The sequence below is a fragment of the Vigna unguiculata genome, chromosome 4, assembly GCF_037176805.1.
Source record: "Vigna unguiculata cultivar grain cowpea cultivar isolate G323 ecotype 2 chromosome 4, ASM3717680v1, whole genome shotgun sequence".
Taxonomy (NCBI): domain Eukaryota; kingdom Viridiplantae; phylum Streptophyta; class Magnoliopsida; order Fabales; family Fabaceae; genus Vigna; species Vigna unguiculata.
Genome location: NC_140795.1, coordinates 37,995,225 through 38,008,580, shown reverse-complemented (window position 1 = coordinate 38,008,580; position 13,356 = coordinate 37,995,225). Strand labels below are relative to the sequence as shown.

The 13,356-nt window shown below is 37.2% G+C and overlaps 1 protein-coding gene across 1 annotated transcript; it reads left to right on the top strand.

The window, feature by feature from the left end:
- Window positions 1-4,521: 4,521 nt before the first annotated feature.
- Window positions 4,522-6,199, top strand: LOC114181226 (putative oxidoreductase At4g09670). Its single transcript, XM_028067620.2, has 2 exons — window positions 4,522-5,189; window positions 5,332-6,199. The coding sequence occupies exons 1-2, from the start codon at window positions 4,725-4,727 to the stop codon at window positions 5,950-5,952; spliced, it is 1,086 nt and encodes a 361-aa protein (XP_027923421.1). The 5' UTR covers window positions 4,522-4,724; the 3' UTR covers window positions 5,953-6,199.
- The last annotated feature ends 7,157 nt before the right edge of the window (window positions 6,200-13,356 follow it).

Here is a 13,356-nt window from a genome sequence, read left to right as displayed (position 1 = left end):
CTTGTTGTCCAAATATTATTATAAGGATTTCATTCCTATAGTTAAGCATATTGCAACAAGAATTATTTTACTTTTTGGTATTAAGATAGACTTAGGCCATTTCTTATCAAGGGATTAAACACACCTCTTCTTTTTTTTTAATATGATGCATGCTTTTTGTTTCCTCCTTATCAAAGTCTAACCCTCTCTTATATGATGGTTTTTTGAGCTGATGTCCTAATAAATTTTGATGTCGGGGATGTGGAGGTTGACGTCCTTTGACGTTGAATATTCAAATATCTACCTTCAAGTTTGATATCTTATTTACAAAAACACCACCAATCATTTTTTACGTTGGACTTTGAATGATTGACGTCGAATGAGAGAAATTACAAGCCTTTTTTGTGTTAGTCTTAGGATTCTTGTTTTCTATTTTCTATTAGGAAGAGATGAACTGGAGTGAAGGTCATGGCATGCTTAACAAAATGCAAGTTAGAGAAATCTACCTCATCTTCAAACTTGTCATATAAGTGATCAATTCTTTAAACGTTGGCAATCTACTTAGTACATCATAACCTCCATTTTAAATTGCCATTTTATAGATTTACTTTTTTGTTTTGAAAAGAAGTAAACCTCGATAGATTAGTTCTTATACAAGTTGAAAGGGTCAACTCTAAAATAGGGATTGCATAAAATTAATAAAATACTTTAAAAAAATCTATTGTAATAAAAAATTTATTAAATGCTGAAATAAATAATAGTTTTTAGAAACACATATTGAGAGAGATAAATGTCTTACACTTGACTCTTTTAATAATTGTATAACTTATACTACCTTTATATATATATATATATATATATATATATATATATATATATATATATAATCACATGTTTTTTTTATATGATACGTATTAACTAAAGTTTTTAAATATGATAGAAGTAAAATATAACACTAGTGCAAAAAGATGATTTAACTTCTCTTAATATGCTTCGATTTTACAAAAAACGAACCCTTTCGGACCGTAGTGACATTTTTAAAAAGTTTTACCCTAGGTGTCAAAGTAGGTTTCAGTTCTAGGTTAAACTGAAGCTTATACCCTGGTTGCATGAGGATAAACATCGATTATTTGAAAGAATCAAAGCTTTTACTAATATAGCCAAGTATAGGAAAAATTGAAAGTTATACTCATTTGCATAGGACATTAGTGAAAGGTTGTTGTTGCACAACATTGTTGTATTCCATTATAGTCTTCGTTGAGATTCATTTTTTGTCTTCATTATCGTTTATCTTCTTTATCGTTTCTCATTTATCTCTTCATTTTGTTCTTGTTTTTTTATTTCTTCTCCAAGGTTGCTTTTCTTCTTGTGTTCAGTGACGGATCTTCGACTAATATTTTGCGAGTGTCAAAATTTTGGTTGAATTACTCTTTTGGTCCATTTTTTTTTGTTAAAAAATGTAGAGTTGATCTTCTAGTTGTTTTTAGTCTCAATTTGGTTATTTTCGTTAAGTTTCTTATAGTGAAGCAAGGATTTTTCATCAAGACTAATGTTAGGATTATGTCAGTTACATCAACAAAGCAAATCATCCTTATTCACAACTTCAATTTTGATTAAAAAACCTTGATCTGATTCAAAAAATTAAACAAAAAAGAACCAAATTGCATCATTTTTTTAAAAATCGAGATCAAATTGTGACTAAAAAAACTAGAGGACTAATTTCATATTTTTGAACGAAAATAGAAACCAAAAGAGTAATTTCAAAAATTTTATATAAACTATTAAAAATATTGTATTTAATTTTTTTTATCATAATAAAAAATAATGAAATTATAATTATTGTTATCATTATAATTATAAAATAAATACAAATAATTTTTATAATTTTACTATAATTAATTTTCATTTATAATGGTTAAGTTTCAAATAAAAAATGGTTAAATTAAACGAGTGATCACTTAAAAGATAATGTTATTAAAATTATTATTTTTATTTTTAAAAATATTTAAAAGGTAAATTTGAAAATGTGAAAAACAAAAAAAAAACTTTTTCTTTATATATAAATATAGATGTATAAAAAAATTTAGAATATAAAATATATAAAATATATTAAAATATTAATTTTTAAATATATATTTAAAATTATATATTAATTAAATTATATAATATAAAAATTTTGGAGGGGTCATGACCCCCTTATGTCCCTTCAATGGTCCGTGCTTGTGTTGGTCTTGATTTATTATATTTGAAATGACACAACATTGTTGTTATCTTAGTTTTTGGTTAGTGTTTGAGCAATTGGTCTATCTATCTTCTCTCTCTATTTTGTTTCTCTATTCATCAACAATTATTTTCTCATATTTTCTCCATTCATTTCACTTTATTTTTAATAAATATAAATTTATTTTGTATATTAACTAATAATATTATAATATCATCATCTACTAATATAGTATCATTTATTAAGAGGATACATCTCTTTAGTGTCCTCTTTTGTTTTTTCAATTTTATCCTCTTAATTATACTTTTTAAATTTAATTAATTATTTATAATAAAAAACTATTTTTTTATTTTATCACTTTAGTAACTATTTTTTCAAATTCAAATTATTATTTATTATAAAAGAATTATTTACTCTTTTATCATTTTAATCATTACATTTTTTAAATTTAAATAATTACTTAAAATATTATTTACACGATATTACTTACAATTACTTCCACACATGCGTGCGTGATTAGTGTAAATACAACGTTAATATTTATTAGATCCAAATAAACATTTTTATGAATATTTCTTTTAAAATGATAAATCTTAGTTTTGTTTTATTTGAGGAGAAAATAATTTTTTAAAATTACATTATTTTTACAAATGTTGCAGTGAGGTTCCAATACCTCGGATCCAAATTTAATTCCAAAGGTCGGTCCTTTTAAAGATTTTTTAATATTTTTATCTTAGTAAATTATGGTGGTAATTTATTGAATAGGGCTGAATACATCTCTCACAAGCTAATTGAATGAGCATGAGTGTTTTTGGGATCCTATAGGGATGAGTACATCTCAGCCATGTGACTTCAGGTACAAGTGCATCTCGGCAATGTTTATGAAACCAAAGGTACAAGACGAGAATATATCAAACATGTAGTAATTAAGGAGTTTATACAACAAGTATTCATTAATATTTATGAAAGATTCTAAAAATTCTTAAAGGTAATCGATAAAAGTTGAGTTTATAAAGGTCACTCAATTTTAGGTAAAAAGGAATCTTAATTTCTATTATCACTTAAAGTATTATATATGTTTTTATCATTAACTTAAGCGTTAGAGTACTTATAGGTACCTGTTCTCCCACGACTCACTATATCAGACCAAGTGAGGACATCATAATCTCAAAGACTTAGCACATCTTGACAAACATCATAGAAACAATATCACACCTTACCAGACAAATAAGTTATATACAATAAAAACATTATTTGACACATTCCAGCTCAAATATCAACATAAAACACCGTTTAACCTATAGAAAAAAAAGTTAACATCATTGAATTAAAAATGCTACATTCATTTATTTTTAAAGTTTAGGAATCAAAATATATCAAAGTTTGAAATATAAATGAATTCCAATTTCACGTCCAAATATAGAAATTAAAAACATATTTAATCTTTAATTATTTTAACATTTACATTTAAATACGTAAATGTTTAATATGATATAATGCTCACATCACTATTTCTTGGAAAGATATGAGAGCAAGAAATGGAACCCCCTATTTGAGCTCAAATGTTCATCGAAACTAAACAAAACAAGAGTTGCAACAAATTATTAGGTGTAGAAATAAATGAAGCGATATTAAATTTGTTATTAGAGTTTTTTCAGAATTTGTTTGGAAAAAGAAAAAGTCAAGAGGAAGGTGCTATCATTGAAGAACAACAACATTGACTCTCCTTAAAAAAATAACAAATTTTTTGAAGCAAACACATCACTAAAGGTTATCCTATCTCCAAACAACTCTGAAAATAACATGACATCTTTGACAACTTCGATATCGATTAGAGTCGCATACAAACAAATATAGACATAGAAAAGTTGTATTTTTATAAACACATATAGACATATCCATACATAGACAGGTATTTTTTTTATATGTTATAATAAATGCTTTCGTATAGTAATTGCTCTATTTTCGTTGTTTGTGTGGTGTTTCGTTTTCGAAGAAAAAAAAGAGAGAAAGATGGAAATAGAAAAGAAATGAGTTAAGAAATGTGTAAGAATTGAGATTCGTTTGGTATTATTTGTCAGGGTCAAGGGACATGTAGGTGTGATATGTTAGGTTAAAAATAGACATGTTTCTTTCAAGTTTTTAACACGTTTATCATTGGTGGGTGAGGTGAGGGAAAAAGTATTTTGACATCACCTTTTATAAATGAATACCATTATACAGCTACTTTTTTTTAATAAAACATTATATCATAAGAAAATATTACTTTATAATAAAATATTATATTACAATAAAATAATGATTTATAATGATGTAAGATGATGAGTGTAGAAAAGAAGGTGAGAGTCAACGAACCACTGCTCCTGCTCTCCGTGAGTTGCTTGCACAGTGTCAAATCTGGAACTGCAGAATCTTAAAGTAACACTGGGAATGGTGTAATTTCTTGAAAAGCAAACAACCCTTATGCACGGAGGACACTGTCTCGCTCCAAAACCCTTTCGTCTCCACACTTTCAACTCTCCAAATGGCGGAAACCCCCAAAATCCGTTTCGGCTTCATAGGCTGCGCCGGAATTGGGCGCAGGGTCTCCCGCGCCGTCGCGCTCGCGCCCAACGCCGTCCTGAACGCCGTCGGGAGCCGCTCCCTTGACAAGGCCCGCGCCTTCGCCGCCGCCAATGGCTTCCCCGCCGGCGCCAAGGTGTACGGCTCCTACGAGGCCGTCCTCGACGACCCCGAGGTCGATGTCGTCTACCTGCCGCTCCCCACCAGTCTGCACGTGCGCTGGGCCGTGCTCGCCGCCAGCAAGAAGAAGCACGTGCTCCTTGAGAAGCCAGTTGCTCTTAATGTTGCTGAGTTTGATGAGATAATCGCAGCTTGCGAATCCAATGGAGTGCAGCTCATGGACGGTACCATGTGGATGCACCACCCCCGCACCTCGACGATGAAGGAGTTTCTCTCCGATGTAAACCGTTTTGGCCAGCTCAGATCGGTATGAAACCTGTTTTAATTTCAATTTTGCTTTTTGTTGGAGTAATTTTTAAGTTTTTCTTATTAAACACCAATCATACTAATTTTAAAATATGAAATAACTAAAAATATTGACATACATCGTTTCTTTTCTACTTTCCCAGATTCACTCCAATTTTACATTTAGGGCTAATGCCGATTTTCTTGAGAATGACATTCGTGTGAAGCCAGATCTTGATGCTCTTGGTGCTCTTGGCGATGCAGGTTGGTACTGTCTTAGAGCAATACTCTGGGCTGCCAACTATGAACTACCAAAAACTGTAATCGCCTCGCGCAACCCTGAGCATAATCAAGTTGGGGTTATATTGGCTTGTGGGGCTACTTTGTACTGGGAAGATGGAAAAGCAGCAACCTTCTATTGCTCCTTCTTGTCCAACACGTCAACGGATATAACTGCACTAGGGACAAAAGGAACGCTACATGTTCATGACTTCGTTCTCCCATATGAAGAAAAAGAAGCATCATTTTATGCAGCTACGGAATCAGGTGTTGATGAAGGTGTTACAAAGTGGGTTCCACAGCCAAGCAAGCATGTAATAGAAACTGAGATACCTCAGGAGGCTCTTATGGTAAATGAGCTTGCCCGTTTGGTGGCAGATATCAAATTCAAGAACGCAAAACCCGAGAAGAAGTGGCCAACAATTAGTAGGAAAACTCAACTGGTAGCGGATGCTGTGAAGGCTTCAATTGATAGGGGTTTTGAGCCTGTTCAGATTCAGGAGTGAGGTGAATGTACCGATGTCTGTGTTCCTGTGGTGCATCACAAAAACAATTTCTGTTTTATGTATTTTGAGCAGTTCATTGCTGACCTGTGCAGAAAAGTGGGCATAAAGGGTCTGTAGACAATTTTGCTGTTATTCACGTTATGTTTGTTAAAAAAGATGTACAACAGATTCGGAAGGAAGAGTGATGATTGTGTGCGTTGTATTTGTTGATTTTCAAATAAAGCAAGTATTGACTTGCGATGGTATATACAGAGTTATATAAAATAATCGATTATGGTATAGTACACAAGCTCCACACACTTTGATTAGCCTAATCTGTTTTTGTTTTATATTTTTCTTTGCGGTCAGCAGCATTTTAAATTGAAAAGAATATATGAAGTGTTCTGGTAAAAAGGGGAACCCGAGGTGCACACCGGTCACAACTCGGCCTCTTTCCCAGATACTCGATAATATCACTCTTTCTCACTTCTCTTCGAAAAATGTCTGCCTTTTCTTTGGGGTATGGTACTTGCTTTATATCAGTCCTTCCTCATCCTCCGTTCGGTTACTCTATGGTGGTGGAATGTTGTTGGGAATGCCGAAACGGATGGGAACGTGGTCATGTTCTCCCTACCAAGAGGGAAGTTGGTGTGGTTTTGAGAACAAATATCCCTCATAAATCGGTTGTAGATCGGCCCAGTACACAAGTTCACTTGAAATCGCCCTAGTATGTGGATCGGTTCAAGATCGGCCCATAGATAGTTTGCTCATGTATCGGTCCAGGTCGCGTATTGACCTAGCTTATAGATTAGTCGTCTGCTGGCCCAACATCAAGGTCGGTCTCAAATCGGCCCGAGACAGGATGACCTTATGACCAATCTGGCCCAGATCGACACAATAAATGGCATTAGCTAGGTCAGGCGAAGACTGGTCGAGGGGGCATACACTAACCCTCCGACCTCGAGCACCTTTTTAGACAATGGAGCGAAGAGGTCGTTCAGACTTCCCTGGCGTGTGTCTAGAGTAACGTGCGGCGCGTTTTAATTTCCCTATGCAAAAAACTGCCATTCGTCTTTTCAACATTTAAGGCAACTTCTCTCACACGCTTCTCTTACGTTTTCTCTGGAGATTTTTTTAATCTCTTCCCATTTCGTTGCTCTTCTTCATTTTCTCTTGCTCTTCTCCTCGCGGCGGTCGCAGTTCCAGGCATCTCCGGCAACAGGTGTTCTTTTTCGTTTCTCGCTTTTACTTTTGATTAATTTTCACACTTCTTCTGTTGTGCTCCTTTGGTTTCTGGGGTTCTTTGCCATTCGCCGCATGTCTGGGGTTTTTAGTGTTGGTTTTATGAATGTTGATTCAAAGCTGTAGTTTTTTCGAGCTTTTCTTTTTTGGGGGAGAGTGATGTTTATTTGCGATCGTCGATGGTGGTTGTTTAGTAGTTTTCTTGGTGGTTTTGCAGTTTCGCCGCTGAACTTAGGTTGAGGGAGAGGTTGGTTTGTGCCGTGATTTGGTTAAGAGGTTTTTTGTTTTATCTGTGCTAAGATGACGTCTTATGATGATTTCTATCCTTGGGTGTCGTTACCCCTTCGTAGAGAGACTTCCAGCTTTACTTTAGACAACTTTATAGTTCGGTTCCGCCATGGACAGCCCCTGTGTCAGAGTGACGAAGAGGATGTTCTTGTAGTTCGATGTGAATTAGACGAACCGGTTTGTGTGAACGAGTCCAGCAATCAGTCAGGGCTGTTTTGTTTCTTTTATGCGACCTTGTTCTTTAAGGTTGGTCTGCCACATACTAGGGCGATTTCAAGTGAACTTGTGTACTGGGCCAATCTACGACCGATTTATGAGGGATATTTGTTCTCAAAACCGCACCACCTTCCCTCTTGGTAGGGAGTACATGACCACGTTCCCATCCGTTTCGGCATTCCCAACAATGTAAGACCACGAATTTAATTAATTAAATTAATAATTAATTAATAAATGCGGGAGGCTAGTGCATTTATGACATTAAATTATGTTATGTATGACGTGGAAAAGTACTAGCTCATGTGGTTGAGAGTACTTTAATTGTGTGAAAGGACTTGGGTTTGAGTCCTATGGATGCCAATTGTGTTTAGTTTTGTTATTAATTGTTTTAATGGTATGTTGCGCCACATTTTGTATGAGATAATGCTTGAATTGTGTGTGGTAGCAAGAAACATAAGTTGGCCTGGTGGTTAGCTTTGAGTTGGCATTGGGAAGGTCATGGGTTCAAACCTTGGTGAGTCAAATTTAACTCTTTTTGGCTTAAACTTTAGCTGTGGGAAACCTAGCAGAAATTTGGGAGTGAAGTAGAGAGGGGAAACGAACATGGTGGTACTGTCAGCCTTGGTGATCAAAGGAAATCCCTTAATTTCAAGCTTAGAGCGGGGAAGTTTCAGGTTAGGGGAGCTAAGCCGAATTTCTATGCTTATGGTGTTGTTTTGCATGATTTGTGATGAATTGGGTTCTGAATTATCGTTTTGCCTCTAAGGGAATTAAGGGTTTGGGTTTGGGGTACTCGTTTTGCCTCTAAGGGAATTAAGGGTTTGGGTTTGGGGTACTGTTATATTGAATGTTGGCCTAAATGCATGAGTAGTTTGGGGTTATGAACTGTATATATTACAATTGTGCAAAGTTGTATGTTGGGGCATAATTTCGAGTCCAAATATGTGCATAAGTTTAATGAATTGGTGTTTAATGAATTGGTAAGTGTGAGTTGTATTTTGGGTCTCTGGCACAGTGGGTGCGTGCGTGAATCAGTGCCAAAACCTGCAATTTTTGCTCAAGCGAGTGAGGCTCGCCTAGGCGAGACATGCAGGAACTCATAAACCTCTCTCTGCTCGAGTTGTTCGCTCAGGCGAGGTGAGTTGGTCTTGGGCGACAGACCCTCTCGCCCAGGCGAGAATCCGTGCGCACCTCGAGTGTGTTGGTTGCACATCTCGCGCAGGCGGGGTTTGTTGTTTAGGCGATGATGTGTCTCGCTCAGGCGAGAGCCTCTCGCCTGAGCGAGAATTCGAATAGCGTTCTAATGGAGGTTTACCACACAGCTCAAGCAAGGGTTGAGAGTCTTGGGCAAAACGTGATCTCGCCCAGGCGGGTAAGACTCGCCTAAGCGAGGGTTCGTGGTTGGTTTCATGTATGATGCTCGCTCAGGCGAGGTAACCTAGCCTGAGCGAGGTGAACTGGAATGCTTAGGCGAGAGTTGGATGTTTAAGCCAGAGGTGGATGGATGGTAAGTTCAGAAGCAAAATGGTTGCAATATTGGATTGATTGGAGTTTGTGTGATGATGGGGGATCTACAATGTTCCTAAGATATCTCGATGGTGAGCTTGCTGGAGTTCCATGGGTCGTGGCCCGGAACGTATCTTTGAGTTGTGACTCAGGATAGGGATAAGCACGTGGCATTCTATGGGTTGTGGCCCGGAATGACTTCCTTGAGTGGTGGCTCGGGATAGTGGATGAACACGAGGAACCTTGAGTTGTGGCTCGGGTTGGCGAGTGTGCCGGTGGAGTGTGCTGGTTGTGGCCAGTATGGATGGGTCCAGATGGATTGCCCTCCTCAGTGAGTCCCTGACGAGTTTGGTAGTCCTGGGATGTTGCGGACTATGTTCGTATTTGGGAACTCCACTTGGCGTTACGGTGTGTGATCCGTAGCATGGTTTCCACACGTGCTCTATCGGTTGTGGCCGATAGGTGTGGCAGCAAGGCGCTTCGAGATACATAATAGGAGATGTAGAAGACTGTTAACATGGTTGTAGCCATGTGAAGGAAATGGAACGAGGTTCCCTGATGTACTTAATATACATGGTGGTGGCCATGTGGAGGGAAGGTAACGTGACTTCCATTAGGTGCATCGGTGTACATGGTGGTGGCCATGTGATGGGAATAGAATGAGACTTTATGGGAAAATAAAGGATTCTTGATAAGGTGGTGGCCATGCCGTATAAGAAAGAATTGGTGTTGTTATATTATTTGTACTGGTTAAACATGTATGTGTATATTGATATATATATTCTTGTATGTTTTAACTATTAGCTCACCCTATCTGCTTGTGTTTGGCGATGACCGTGTACGCGATACACGTGAGCAGGTGATGATGCAGGTGGAGCTGGTGAGGCTTAACTATGGAGAGGGGATAGCTTGGGGATTTTATTTCTATGATTTTGAATCAGTTGTAAACATTTATGTTCTTGGACTTTTTATTTTATAATTGACGAATACTTGTCTTAATTTTCGTTATCGATACATGAAATAAATACTCAGATTTCCCGCACTTTGGGAAATGAGGTAATTTTAACTGCGATGTTATTATTTTTATTTAAGAAATAAATGATGCTGATGTATTATTTCTTTTTATTTAATTAAATTCGTAATATCCGGATGGGATGTTACAAACAACATTCCACCACCATAGAGTAACCGAACAATAACCGAACGGAGGATGAGGAAGGACCGATATAAAGCAGGCACCATACCCCAAAGAAAAGGCAGACATTTTTCAGAGAGAAAAGAGTGAGAAAGAGTGATATTATCGAGTATCTGGCAAAGAGGTCGAGTTGTGACCAGTGTGCACCTCGGGTTCCCCTTTTTACCAGAACACTATATATTCTTTTCAATCTTTCTAATAAATATCAAAACTTTATTGTTGTCATTGAAGGACGCGGTACAAATGGATATTTACAAAGAAATATACTTAATAGACAAAATATAAAGTCAAACTGGTTGCAAAGAGATATATTCAAACTTATGAAATTTACAATAGAGAAACATTTGCTCAAATACCAAAGAAGAATATAGGTAGAGGTGTCAATTTGGCCCCTAGTCCATGGGCTAGTTTTGGCCCACTCTTCATAAAGCCCTCTTTTAGGAGGTCCCAAATGAGGGGGGCAAGTAAAGGCCTCAGCCCCTAAAGCCCCCTCTCTAGTGGGTTAGGGGTAGGACTAAGATGGGTTAGGCCCCCCAAGTAATACATTAAGCCAGAGTCAAAGATCAAATCGAACGACCCGGACGGGTCTGAAGACCCAAACAGGCTCGATGAGCCAAACATGTCCAATCACTTGGATAAGTCCGAAGCCCCAAACGGGCTTGACGACCTGGACGGGCCATAAGACCCAAAGACCCAAATCAACCCAACAAACTGGACGGGTTTGAAGACTTAGACATGCCTGATAACATCGAGAGGCCTAACGATCCGGACGGGCATGACGATCCGAACAAGCACGATGACCTGGACGAGGCCGATGACCCAAAAGACATCGACGATCTGTACAGGCTCCACGAAACGGATAAGCCTGAAAACCCGAACGGACTCAATGACCCGAACGAGCCCAATGATCTAGACGAGCGTGACGATCCGAGCGAGCCCGACGACTCGGACAAGCCCAAAGGAAATGACGAACCTGACGACCTGGACGGGCCCGACGACCCGGACAGGCCCAATGATCCAAACGGGATCGACGATATAGATGGGCCCGAAGACCAGGACGTGCTCGAAGATCAAGATAGACTCGACGACAGGACGGACGCGATGACCCAGATGGGCCCGACGACCCAAATGGGCTCGACGATCCAGACAGGCACGACGACAAGGACGAGCCCGACGATAAGGACAGGCCCGACGACCCGGATAAACCCGATGATCTAGACGGGCCCAATGAGACAGACAGACCCAAAGACACAAACATGCCCGACAACCCAGACAAGCCTCACAACCTGGACGAGCCCAATGATACAGATGGGCACAACGACCAAGATGGGCCCGACGACTCGGACGGACCTGACGACTCAGACAAGCCCTATGATCCAAACGGGCCCGACGACACGGACGAGCCCGAAGACACGAATGAGCACGACGACCCGGACAAGCCTCACGACCCGCGGGTACCCGTGGATATCTGTGGATATTAAAAAATTATGCGGATACCAGTATAACAGATACCCAACGGATATGGGTACGAGTACGAGGTAGATATTTATCCAACGGGTAGGGTACGAGGGAGCTACTACCTGTACTCTACTCGCCCCGTTAACATCCCTACCCGCAAGTATTTATTACTTACGGATTACAAGTAACGAGTATTTTAATATTCGTTTATAAACATGTCAAGTGCGAATATCATACTATTTGTACTCGTAGGTATCTGTTACTTGAAAAAAATTAAAATTAAACTTTTATTTATAATTTATTAAGTTAAATTTAATTAAAATTTAGTTTATATTTTATTAGATTACGTTAAATTTAATTAAAATTAAAATTTAATTTATCTTTTATTTCAAATTTTTCTGTAATTTTATTTTAAAAGTTTATAATATATATATATATATATATATATATATATATATATATATATATATATATATATATATATATATATATATATATATATATTTAAATATACACAGATATCTACGGGTACTTGCAGGTTTTAAAAATCAACATGCATTTTTTAAATAGGTACCCACGTGTGTAATAGAGTAGGTAGCAGGTGAATTTTTTTGTTGCGAATCAGGTGCCGATAATTACTATCCGTGCTCAATCCAACTCGTTGTCATCCCTAATTTGGTCATCTACTCTAGAGACCTCATCTTTTGAGGGGTCGTTTGTTGGTTCTTCCACTTTCAACACTTGGTGATAGTGTATCTCGTTTTAAGCCTTTAGAGTAAATGACTTCTTGCTCATCCCATTTGTAATTTTGGCTCGTACACTTTCAGGATAGCTACAACTCCTTTTATGGACACAATGTTGAAGTTTTTTTTTGTGTCCTTAGTGCAAGACATATGTCATCTCCATTGTCAATGGAAAACTTCATAAGATATTTTGTAAATGGTTATAATTATCATAATATTTCCATAGAGATCTAACATTGCTCAATATAGTTTTGAAATCTATTAAACATATTTTTTTTATGTTCTCATTTCCCCCATAGAGTTCATCTTAATGGTTTAGTAAATTGAGGCATATCTCTTTTGCACCCTTTAGTGCATGTATTTTTTAGTACTTTTCTTCTTATAGTGCACATATCAATTCATTACGAGTGTTCAGTAGGTATCTTTTGTTTTTCCTCATTTGTCCATAAAATGGGCTCACTTTTTTTGTGCACCATGTTCGTGTATTGGAATATAACTACCATTTTTTGCCACATTCATCATGTTAGGTTTTATAAAGGGGGTTTTACTAGAGAGATACAACACTAATGAGACCTGAGCTCAATCACATAAGGCAATGACACCACTCTCAACCAAAAACCTTAAGGCAATGAGTTTATGGGTCTTTATTCTTATATAATGCTTTACTTTCTCATTTCTATCCAATGTGGGACTTAGACTTACACTTAGATTCCTAACACATCATGACGATATGACAAGACTCTAAGAAGACAATCATTTGTTGATTCTAGTATGCAA

Bases quoted from the DNA above. Each gene is read 5' to 3' on its own strand.
- LOC114181226 (XM_028067620.2), top strand. From the start codon at position 4,725: ATGGCGGAAACCCCCAAAATCCGTTTCGGCTTCATAGGCTGCGCCGGA. The intron at 5,190-5,331 runs GTATGAAACCTG...CTACTTTCCCAG, and splicing joins GTTTTGGCCAGCTCAGATCG to ATTCACTCCAATTTTACATT.